At 32.7% G+C, this 11,785-nt stretch overlaps 1 protein-coding gene across 2 annotated transcripts; it reads left to right on the forward strand.

The window, feature by feature from the left end:
• Nucleotides 1-5,924: 5,924 nt before the first annotated feature.
• Nucleotides 5,925-10,420, forward strand: LOC123198702 (protein trichome birefringence-like 14). 2 transcript variants are annotated; one of them, XM_044613450.1, is made up of 5 exons: nucleotides 5,925-6,732; nucleotides 6,860-7,163; nucleotides 7,408-7,617; nucleotides 9,079-9,274; nucleotides 9,485-10,420. In XM_044613450.1, the coding sequence occupies exons 2-5, from the start codon at nucleotides 7,007-7,009 to the stop codon at nucleotides 10,311-10,313; spliced, it is 1,392 nt and encodes a 463-aa protein (XP_044469385.1). In that variant the 5' UTR covers nucleotides 5,925-6,732; nucleotides 6,860-7,006; the 3' UTR covers nucleotides 10,314-10,420. The 2 variants fall into 2 exon arrangements, with proteins under 2 accessions (XP_044469385.1, XP_044469384.1); XM_044613449.1 differs by having other exon boundaries at nucleotides 5,925-6,099.
• The last annotated feature ends 1,365 nt before the right edge of the window (nucleotides 10,421-11,785 follow it).

Genomic DNA, 11,785 nt, shown 5'->3' on the forward strand with positions numbered 1-11,785 from the left:
ATTCAACTGGCTGGTGAAAATGCAGGTTTCAAGGATTTCGATTAAGGCATGACACATGAATTGGATTTCATTTTGTTATTGCTTCAATGGTGTATTTTATTATTGTTTCAGTGATGTCTTTGCATTTATTAATCATAATTCCTTTTGAATGATTTTTTAATGCTTATTCATGAAATGAAACAAATTAATAAAACATGTTAATATAAAATACATAATATGATATAATAAACAGGCCAAAGGATTATTTCCTACCCAAGGATTACTGTTTTTCTAAGTATCCCTCTTTAACTTTGAAAATCCTAAATACCCACCCATGAGTAGTTAAATTTAACGGAACCTTAACCCCTTAAAATTTTATCACTTTTCCCCCCCAAAACCTTAAAAACTAAAAGTTTTCCCCTAATCTAAGTTTTAAAAAATGATAGTTTTCTCATACGGTTTGGTTTTTAGATCTCTGACGTCAAATCTGACGTCATTATTAGCCGTTTATCCCTCCTAAAGCTTTCTCTCCCTCTGACGGTCTCTTTCGACCTATTTGGATGTCCGATCAATGTCGAATGAGGCTTGGACTTCCTTTTCCTTTAGTAGTCTCTCTCTACCCATTTAGACGTCTGTTCGGCATCAATCTTCTTCTGAAAGACGACAGGAGACGAAAAGCTTCATCGGGGAAGATGAAGCTCTTTGTCTTTCAGAAGAAGATTGATACCGAACGGACGTCCAAATGGATGGAAAGAGACCACCAAAGGGAGAGAAGGCTTCGAAAGGGATAGACGACTAGCAATGTTGTCGAATTTAGCACCGAAGATTTGGAAACCAAACCCTAGGGGGAAACTACCATTTTTTAAAACTTTGGTTAGGTGAAAACTTTTAGTTTTAAAAGTTTAGAGGAGGAAAAGGAGATTATATTTTAGTTTATTTTTAATATTATAGTTTATTTTTAATATTATAGATAAAATGATAATTTCACTCTTACTACCGTTAAATTTAACTACTCATAGGTAAGTATTTGGGATTTTCAAAGTTAAAAGGGGGATACTTAGGGAAACAACAATCCTTGGGTGGGAAATAGTCCTTTAGCCTAATAAAAAATCAACTATATACATAAAATGAACATCAACAAATAAATGTTGTGGTAATTCTATTATGCTGATTTGATCCATCGTCATCGTGTACATGTAAGATCCTAAACATAAAAAATTAATACATTAAAATCTGTTGAAAAATCCAATAAATAAATTATGAAAAATTAAACATGCAATATATACACAATTAAAATTACAATATCAGATGCAATCATAAAATTAATCATGATTACCTATTCAGTCGTATGGGTTACACTGTGAGTTCGACGACCTCATCGTTGTCTCCTAATTGATATGCAAGACTAGCCAACCATGGGCATTGGAGCTGGACTTGGACAATTTAAGCTAGTATGGTTAGGTTGATGACATATGTTGCAGTTTGGTTATCAAACTTCTTCTCCTTATGAAGGTATTCTTGCATGGTTGGAAGGACGACTGGACCTTCGTTGTTCTATCATTGGAGGATAAATCGTAGGCATATTTGATGGTGCCCAAGTCGATTAATCCCCTAATGGATTAATATCTTCTTCGTACACCCTACATAAATATTCAGTAGAGTAATATGTATGACCTAACTGACATAATCTAATAGGTTATTATATCTTGCAATAGCTGCAGCATGTGCACATGGAATTTGGGAAAGTTGGAATTTCCCACAATCACACGTTCGATATAGAAGATTCATAATGAACACCTGTTGTTGTGAATCATGAACTTTATATTGTTAGAGGTTGATTTAACAACCATATTGGCAGATTTGAACACATATCGAGCAAGTTTGTCTTCAACTCATGGTGTTAATGGGTGAGATCTCTCACCTGTAAAAAATAACTAATAAATGCAATGAAAACAAAAACATCATTAAAATTTAAGTCATATGTACCAGCCATGTTTCGCCTATTGAAAAACTGATGTTATATCGTGCTCCAAAGAAACTCAACTAATATGGTGATAGGCAAAGCATGAGCTGTCTGTGTCAAGCCATTGAAAGACTTAGTAATATTGGTCATCATAACATTGTACCGTCATCCTCCAAAGTGGGCATGCATCCATCTTTCATATCTAATGTCGATCAAATAGACTGTTGTAGCAGGATTTACTTAAGTAATTCTACTTATAGCAGCTTGAAAGTCCCTTACCCAATATGCCTTAGTAGCTTTTCAAAATAATCTTTCAATATGTTTAGTTTTTTTGAACTGCGAATGTATGTTACCCTTTTATATGATAATTACAAAACTAATGATTGACATGAGGCATTATGTTCGCGACCGATGTAATTATTGAATGATGGCAATTAGAAATAATGGCCAAAGCCGGCAAATCACCAATGCACATGTAAAAGTATGTCAAAAAATGTGTCCATGTATCTATTCCCTCTTTGTGCCCAATACCGAATGTGAGAGGGTAAATTTGATTATTACCATCCTTCGTAACAACAATAAAAAGAGACCAAAGATACTTTTCCTTTAAGTGTGAAGTATCAATGCATATCACTGGGTGACAAAATTGTTGGAACCCTCTTATTGAATAACCCATACACATGAAGAAAATCTTGAACCTATTTTTTGGGTTGTTATCAATACATGTCATGGTTCTTAGGTTTTTAAGTTTCAAATTATGACAATACTCACATAATAGACCAAAAGACTTTTCCAAGATCTTCGTAATGCATTTATTGCATATGTTTTGGTATGTCGTGCTTGTATGTAGGATATGTTAATTTTGTACCTATTTGTCATATCTGAAATAATTTTCTTCAATCAATAAATGCGATCAACCACAAACATTGACTTAAGTATATTCCCTAACGATTTTGCACCAATTTGTCTATAGTGTAGCAATATTTGATCCCAAGAACAAGTGCGTGTCTCGTCCATACGTCGTAAGACCCAATAGTCTCCATCTTGCTTTCTCATTGCTCATGTCTGTCATTTACATTGTGGGTGTACGCATATAAGCTCATAGCGTGTATTATCAGAGTGACTAACCTTCTATTGAATGCTTGTCTCTAAGGCATATGTTCAAAAAAATGCTTTTAATTCTGCCTTCGAATTATAAAAACCCATCACTTGCAAATGGTTAGCCCTTTGTGTTGCTCGATTACTAATACCTGTATTTTCAATATCAACTATAGGCTCAAGAACCCATTGAAATGGATTTGAATTATGGATGTGACTTGGATATGCTCCAATATTTATAAAGTCATGACTTCTCCTGCTCTATTCAGCCCCCTCATTACAAGCATCACTTTGACTTCTGCTAACGTCTTGGCTCAAAATACCATACATGTCCTCATCAAACCTTGAGAATTCTTCATCATCATCATTATTCTCATTATCTTCTACTTCATAATCCTCATTCATATCATCATCATTATCATCATCAACACCATAATTCCCACCAAACTCTTGGAAACTTTGTAGATGTGCCCACTTATCTGTCAAATAATTTTCCCTTTCTTCCTTATAAACATCTTCAACTTATTGATTGTCCCTTCCGCCAATTGGACTCCCGGTAATATAAAGTTTATGGTATCCTTGTGAACTCCTTACTACAACCATAAAAAACTTCATATCATCATCATCTACGATCTCTATTGGACTCACATCACTTAGGGTAAATACACGTACATTTGATTGACTTTGATCAAGTCTTAGAAGATAGCTTATTCTCATAATGAATCCTTCAAAATCAACACTTGTGTCAATACACATCTCTCTCTCATTCCCACCAACATATCTTGTCACATTGTCATCACATTCAATCCACTGGCCTCCGTAGTGAATTTTAAATGCAGTTTTTTCTATTTTGACTAGGAATAACACTAAAAACATAAAAACACTAATGTCTAGGCAAAGTTTATATACCATGGACAGTAACCATCGATGAACAATAACTTTCGAAAAAAACAATAATTTTCAAAAACATTTCATACTTAAATTTTTGTATTCTATAACCATCAATACAACATTAAATAATTAAAATAACATGAAATAACAGCATTAAACAACATAAAATTGAGCAGAATGGAACAAGAAAAAACAATGCTAAGGGTTGGCCCGCCAAAGGGTTGATGTCGCTAACCCATTTTTGGTCTAGAAATTTTCCAAAAATAAATTTTTATATTTTATAATTATCAGTACAATATTAAACAACATTATAACAACTTTAAACAATAAAAATTGCATGAAATAACAATATTAAACAACATGAAATTGAGTGGAATGGAAGAAAGTGTGAAAAATATCAGTTCGAGTGTTGGTGAAGCCAAGCCTTGCCGCGAAAAGGTTAGCGAGGTTGGTGACGCACGTTCTTCGTCTGGAAATTTTTCAAACCAGAATTTTTGTATTTTTTAACCATCAATACAACATTAAGTAACATTATAATAATTTTTAAACAATAAAAACAACATGAAATAACAATATTAAACAATCTAACAATATGAAATCACAATAAAATTTAATTTCACAAGAAGTCATGAACATGAATCTACCATATATTATTTGATTTTCAATTATTCATAAAGAAAACATATAACATATGAGCTTGAATCAAAACTGACCTGAATGTGGTGATTTTACTGTAAAATCTTTCCAACAAATGTTAATTCTCTAAATAAATCTACCAATTTTCGTCTCTCCTCCCTTGTGTCCAATTTGAATAATTTATAATAACTTTCTCGCAGGTTTTATTGTTCAATCACATGTGATCTCTGTTGAAGAAGTGTTTTTCTTATGCTGCAGAGATTCCTTCCTCGTTGGAATGTTGAAGAAAAATATTCTCTCTTTTTGCATGTAGGAGTTACATTAAAGGGGTATTTTGGAAAAATAAAATATTGTTATGGTATTTTTGTTTAGGCTTTAAGATAAGTGCTATATATATATGCACAGTTAAAAAAAAGATAAAAATTTCAATCTCTAAGTCTTGCCGGCCTTTCTAGAAAAAAAACATTAAAGAAAAGATGAAGTAACTTGTCAATAATACATTTAATAAAACGATAAATATAATTTAAACATATAAAGCTATACTATGACTGACAATATGATTTAAAAGTGTAATTAAAACATGTTAGCCTCAATAATCTAGTGTATTCCGATTAGTTTATCTTTAATTTTTGTTATCAAAGGTAATTAAGTTAAATAACATTCTTTTATGACTTTAATTCATCTTTAAATAAAATATTTACATTTTAGAAATTAAAAAAATAAAGAAGGTTTTATTAGAAAGGATGATAAATATATATCCAAGATTTCACATCCTAATCAACGTTTCACTTTATGAACATTATTATATTATTTAGTGCTTATTCAATGCATTCCCATTGTTTATATAATTCAATGTCACATGTGAAGGGGATAAAATACAGAAAAAAAAATTTGGATAAAGCAAATTTTTAAAGGTTATTCCGAAGGAATATTTAAAATTATGATTATATGGTAGACCAAATCATGAAATGATTCATTGAAATAAGATTACCTAATAATATATAATAATCAAATTTGTAAATGAGTGGGCATTTAGATAACGAGACACATGTTATAGTTGCATCATTTAATTAGAGGTTTCATTTAATATTCATTTACCAAGATACTAATTTTAAAGATGTTCATGAACCCCTTTATATATCCTAAATTATAGCAATACCCTTAAAATTTTCAAATATTAAAAAGTCTGTTATTATTAATTTTTAGATCTTAAGAAAGAAGGATAATATGTTAATATTTACTAGCTTGTTGGGAGTATTTTGGTTGTTCTAAAACTTCAGGGGACTATGTGAGAGATTTAGTAAGATACTATTTTTAAAATCAATGACCTTTACCGTCAGTTTCATGCAACGCACTGTACGCACATTCCCGATATAAACAGATTGCCTTTCAGTTTCGGGCGCTAGTGCATTAATTCATTGTTCTGCTCTCAGGAAGCAAAAAACTTTATTTTTCTTTGTTTTTCGGATCTAACATTTCCAGATTCTTAATTATTTAACAGCCCCTCAGCGTTGGTTTTCCGCATAGTTTAGGTTCTATTGTTTCCCTTTCCTTCCCTTTTCGTTATTCATTGTCTCACATTGTTCCTGTTTTTCTTGAATTTGGTTTAACAAGGGTGGGCCTGAAGTGGTGTTTTAGTTTTATGTAATTTTGTTGATATTTTTCTTTTTTTAAATCAATTTTTATGCTGGAATATGGGTTTTTTTTTTTTAATTTATTGTTGTTCTAAAGTTTGTGATTTATAAGACTTTTGGGAAATATTTAGAAGTTGTAAGATACCGCTTTCAATGAATTGTTGATATTCAATTTGGTATTGGATGGACTGTTTCAATAAATTTGTTTAAACTTTTTGTGAAAGATTGTTTTTTTCTCATGCATGCATATAAAAATGGGTTGTGGCCGATGTAATTGAAAAGTTTAGATTGAGTGAATGCTTTGGATTATGTATTTTTTGTTTTTTGTATTGGAATGGATGAGTTTAAGCTTTTATGATTGGTGTTTGGGATGGCTTCTTACTGTTAAAGGGACTTGTCTTATGTGAAGTAATTGCGTGAAAAGGAGGGGATGTAGCTGCGTGAGGCAATCATGTAGAACGGTTTTGGAAATTAGGGGTTTTTACATCTTAAATTGTCAGTCCAATTGTATTTTTTGCTGCTTTAGCAAGGGTACTTTATTTCTGTAGGATTTTATGCTGTTCTTTTCTATATTGTGTGCTTATCGGACTAGAAATATGCTATCTTGGTTTTGTTAGTTTTATTTATTTATCTTTTCTATCTGTGTTGAATGCTACAGATTAGTTTTTCAACATGCAGCAGAGGCTCATGAATGAGTTCATTTTCTGAAAGAAGCTGATGATCCTTGCAGACAAATTAAACTTAAATGAGAATGAAGATGCATTAGATCTGACCAAGAGTCTGTTGTTTTGTAGTTTAAGCAGAGATGAAAGGAGGAAATAATTATAGAATGAGAGGAAGACATCTTTCTCTCACGCTAATTACACTTCTTTTTACAACCATTTTTATTTGGGTTTGCGAGAAAAATCCTTTTGTTACAACTGTACTGCCAGTCCAAGATCAGTTTACGTGGTCTTCATCAGGTTTGTTTCTGGATCAACTGCCTACATGAATATGTATTTTCATATCTTTGTCCTCTTCTTTTCACTGAATAATAAATTTAAGGCAAAGAAAAGAGTTGGTGAAAAGTTTACTGGGAAAAACTATATAGTACCTAAGGCAATTGCAAAATTTGAAACCTTGATGTTGGGTGATGGGATCTATGAATGTTACCACAGAATTGTGCTTCTCTTTCCTGCAACTTCTTTTTTCTTTTCTGTGGCTTAGCATTTGATGAAGAAGCTGGAAATCATTCCTTTCAATCTATAAGGCCAAAGGAGCATATGCAAGAAAAAAATTCTGAATCAATAACTGAAGAAGAAACAAAAGAACCGGGTGTAAAGAATTTAGACAGGCAATTAACAAATTTTACAACCTCGTATATTCCAGAGAGGAAAGAAACTGATGGGGAAGGGATGTTTTCAACCAAGAAGAAAGGTAGTGTCTCATTCTCATGCCGTTGCAAATTCTGCTACTTGTGCTGTGTTAATTTTTTAAGCTCTCTTGTACACGATTGCAATCTGTGTTTTAATTGTTTTCCCCTGGACTTATGATTGTAATGACTTGCTTCATGATTGAGGTTAGTGTGAGCGAAACAGAGTAATTTAAAAGAGTTTGCTTATATGCGGCATTTTCACTGTCAACTCCCTTTAGTTTGTTTCTCATATAAATTATTGAAGGGGAGCAATGGTACATGTGCCATACTCATGTAACTATATTTAATGCCAAAAATGGTGAGACCCCGGTTTCCACGTGGTTATTTATAGTTAGCCTTAAGAGATAGAATGTGGAAACTGGTAACTTCTGCAGCCTTCAAAAAAGAATGTGGACTTTTTGTTTGCTTTACTATTTAGGTCCATTATAGTGTCTTCATGATAAGATGAATAGAATTTGATTAACCAGTCGTACAATTTTTTTGTAATTCTTGAAGGATAATGGTACATTTCCTTAGGATCTTCCTCATTGTCCATTACATGCAATTGCTTCTTACAAATTGATGGTTTGTCTGCTTAATAGTTTAAGCCTTCAGCTGTTTGTTTGCTAACAACCATTAGTGTAAATTTGCAACCTACCCATAGTATACTTTGGCTTAAATAGTTACCTAGTGTAGATTTTTAAGATAATAGAAGCCTTTCTCAAAACTCAGTACTTTCAGAAAGAAAAAGAAGATATATTTATGTTTATGTTAGGACTAGTGAAACAAATATGCAGTTATGAAACACTCAAGGGCAATTATGAAGTATGGATGGGCAGCTATGAAATGAGCAAATATAAAAGAGAGATTGAAGAAGGAGAGGGGAAGAAAATTTGAGTTTGGGCAATCATTGGTAGTGGGCAGTCTTAGGGCTGATTGGGGAGGCTTCTGGTTCTGGCACCTCCAATGGCCAAAATTGGAAGGCCTCGGCTCCTCAAATTGTCTATTTATCCTTGTAAATACCTTTTTATCAATAAAATCATTTGTGTTGTTTGCTGTGTTTTTGGTTAAGACTGGCGGGGTTCCTAATAGTTTATATTTTTCTTGTTTCACTTTTTTACAAAATTATAAGAAAGAGAAAATAATAAAATGCTATCTTTTGTATCTTCTGGACCTCAGATGTGTCTTTTCTGGAGTTTCAGCTTTTTGGTACAATAGAAAGAACAATAAATGCAAGAGATGCAGGAGGTAGAAAATTTAGTTCAACAGTCAAATAATTAGCCCTCAACAAGGTGAGGGAGGAGAATTTTGAAATAAAGGCATATTTATAAGAGAAGTTTAAAAAATATTGTTCTTTATATTTTATATTAATGCCTAACTGTCAAAACTGTCTAATTTTTGAAGAATCTTTTGTGGATCTAGCTATTTATCTTAATATTTTAAATGGTTGTATTTCTAAGGATGTGTGGCTTTTCACTTTGCAGTATGTAACTATGCCAAGGGTAGTTGGGTTTCCGACAGCAGGCGTCCTTTGTATCCCGGGTTTGGATGTAAACAGTGGTTATCAGAAATGTGGGCGTGTCGATTGACCCAACGTAAAGAGTTTTCTTATGAGAGATATCGCTGGCAGCCAAAAGATTGTGAAATGCCAGAATTTGAACGATCTGCATTTTTGCAAAGGTTGGCCTCTATAATTGATTGTTGTTATTCTTCTGCTTCTGTTTGCTTCTTATCTTTCATGGCCTCAATGGCATCATTCATACGTAGTTTTGACTCACAAATCCTCCATAGCTAGCTGTTTCTATTGAATTTCAATCATATGATATTGTCATTAGAAGCAAAATGTATGTTTAGATGATTGTTTCTCTGAATATAGCTTGTGAATTTTAGGATGAAGGACAAAACAATTGCATTTGTAGGGGATTCTTTGGGCAGGCAGCAATTCCAATCTATGATGTGTATGGCCACTGGTGGACAAATGATCCAAGAAGTTGAAGATGTCGGAAGGGAATATGGTCTTGTGAAACTACGTGGACATGCTCGTCCTGATGGCTGGGCTTATCGTTTCCTTGCGACCAATACCACCATTTTATATTATTGGTCATCAACACTTGCTGACTTGGTGCCACTTAACAGTTCAGACCCCAAGTCTGATGTTGCCATGCATTTAGACCGTCCACCAGCTTTCATGAGTAAATACCTCCAGCGGTTTGATGTTTTAGTTCTCAATTCGGGACATCACTGGAACAGAGGGAAACTTAGAGCTAACCGATGGGTTGTATATGTGAATGGAAAACCTAATGAAGATAAAAGACTTGCAAACCTGGAGAGTGCCAAGAATTTTACGGCTTACAGTGTGGCTAGGTGGCTTGACTCTCAGCTTCCATTCCATCCTCGACTTAAAGCATTCTTTCGGACAATCTCTCCAAGACATTTCCGCAATGGGGACTGGAATACTGGTGGTAGCTGTGATAATACCACCCCTTTAACCAGAGGAAACAAAGTTAAGCAAGATAGATCAAGTGATGAAATTGTTGAAGCTGCCATTAAGGGTACAAAAATAAAACTTCTGGATATAACTGCTCTTTCAGAACTGAGAGATGAGGGTCACATATCCCATTACAGTATCAAGGCAAACCAAGGCGTTAATGATTGCTTGCATTGGTGCCTACCTGGAATTCCAGACACATGGAATGAAATCCTTGCCGCACAGGTGTAGTTCCTGCATTATATCTGTTGGTAAGACATTAACGAATATGAACTCTATGATTCAATTAGGTGAAAATCAACCTGTTTTTGATAGTCAATAATTATTTACACAAGTCAGCTTTCTTGTTGATTGTAGAATAGTAAAGAACCTTCTTCTAATTCATTTCATATATTTGAAACAGCAAGTAGAACTCTAAAAGTTTCAGCTCTACCTGTAGTCGCTCAAATTCTAGCAGTCATTTGGTTTCTATTGTTTGCGTTTTGACTTCAGTCTAATCACATGCCAAATTCCACGAAAAGTAATTAGACAGCTAAATAGGAAAAAAACGTGTATAATTCACTTGCACAAGTCAATTATAATTTAAATCTCTTGCTTTAATTTTCTCATTTGCCATCGATAGTTTCTTTGCAAGGAAGTTTCAGATTCTTGTACACATAATTAATGACAATACTAATCATCTTTAATAATAGAAAAATAAATTGTCCTATTGATTTGAAAAAGTTTATATATGATCTAGTATCATTTTGAAAAAAAATCACAAAATAAATTTATACATATAATATTTTAGATTGCTAACTTTAGAGTGTGTGAATATGTTCCCTCTCAACAGAATTAATTTTTATTTATTATTCAAGTTCTAATGTTTCAAAAATTGTATTTATGAAGACTATAAATAGCATTTTCCAACTTTTCATTTTTTTTCATATTTTTAAATATTCAAATTCTAAATCATGAAACACAGTTGAGTCATAGGAATTTTTCTATCAATATAGTTATTGAATTAAAGGGAAAAAAGGATTGTAAGAATAAATGGAACAATTACAGAAAAGTATAAAGATTTGAAAAAAATCAATTTAAAAAAATAATAAATTAAAAGAATATGACATTAATAATCTTGTATGTTGCGTGCATATTGTTACAATCCGCTTGTTTTGAACATGTCATAGGATGTCCCAACATAGTAAACACACACAGCCCAGGCACTCCTATCCTGAAAAAATTCATTATGGATAAAAAATAATAATAACTGATATTATTCACATCTTCGAATTGATACAGTAGCTAACATATATAAAAAATAATAATTCCTAACTAATTCCTTATATACAAGGCTAAATAGGTGACCACCTTCCTAAAACTATGTTACAATTAAAAAAGGAAAATACATTATTGATATATAAAATTAATCTTATCTCTCAATTTCAAAATATCTCATGGTCTGAATAAGCAATTCAAAATATCTGTAATTGGTCTTAGTAATTAATCTAGAATATCCACACTTCAAGAGTCTTTCTTAAGCCGATTGTAACTTAAGTAAATCATGAAGTGCTAAAAGAGGATATTCACATGTTGGATGCCTCCCTCAAGCTGATGCTACCAATGGCTTGCAAAATGACTCAAAATTATTCATGTTTGAGTCCCTTCGTAAATATATAAGATAATTGTTGATGAGAAGACACATATGGAAGACTAAGTAACTT

This window comes from Mangifera indica, chromosome 16 (genome assembly GCF_011075055.1).
Source record: "Mangifera indica cultivar Alphonso chromosome 16, CATAS_Mindica_2.1, whole genome shotgun sequence".
In the NCBI taxonomy this organism is placed as follows: domain Eukaryota; kingdom Viridiplantae; phylum Streptophyta; class Magnoliopsida; order Sapindales; family Anacardiaceae; genus Mangifera; species Mangifera indica.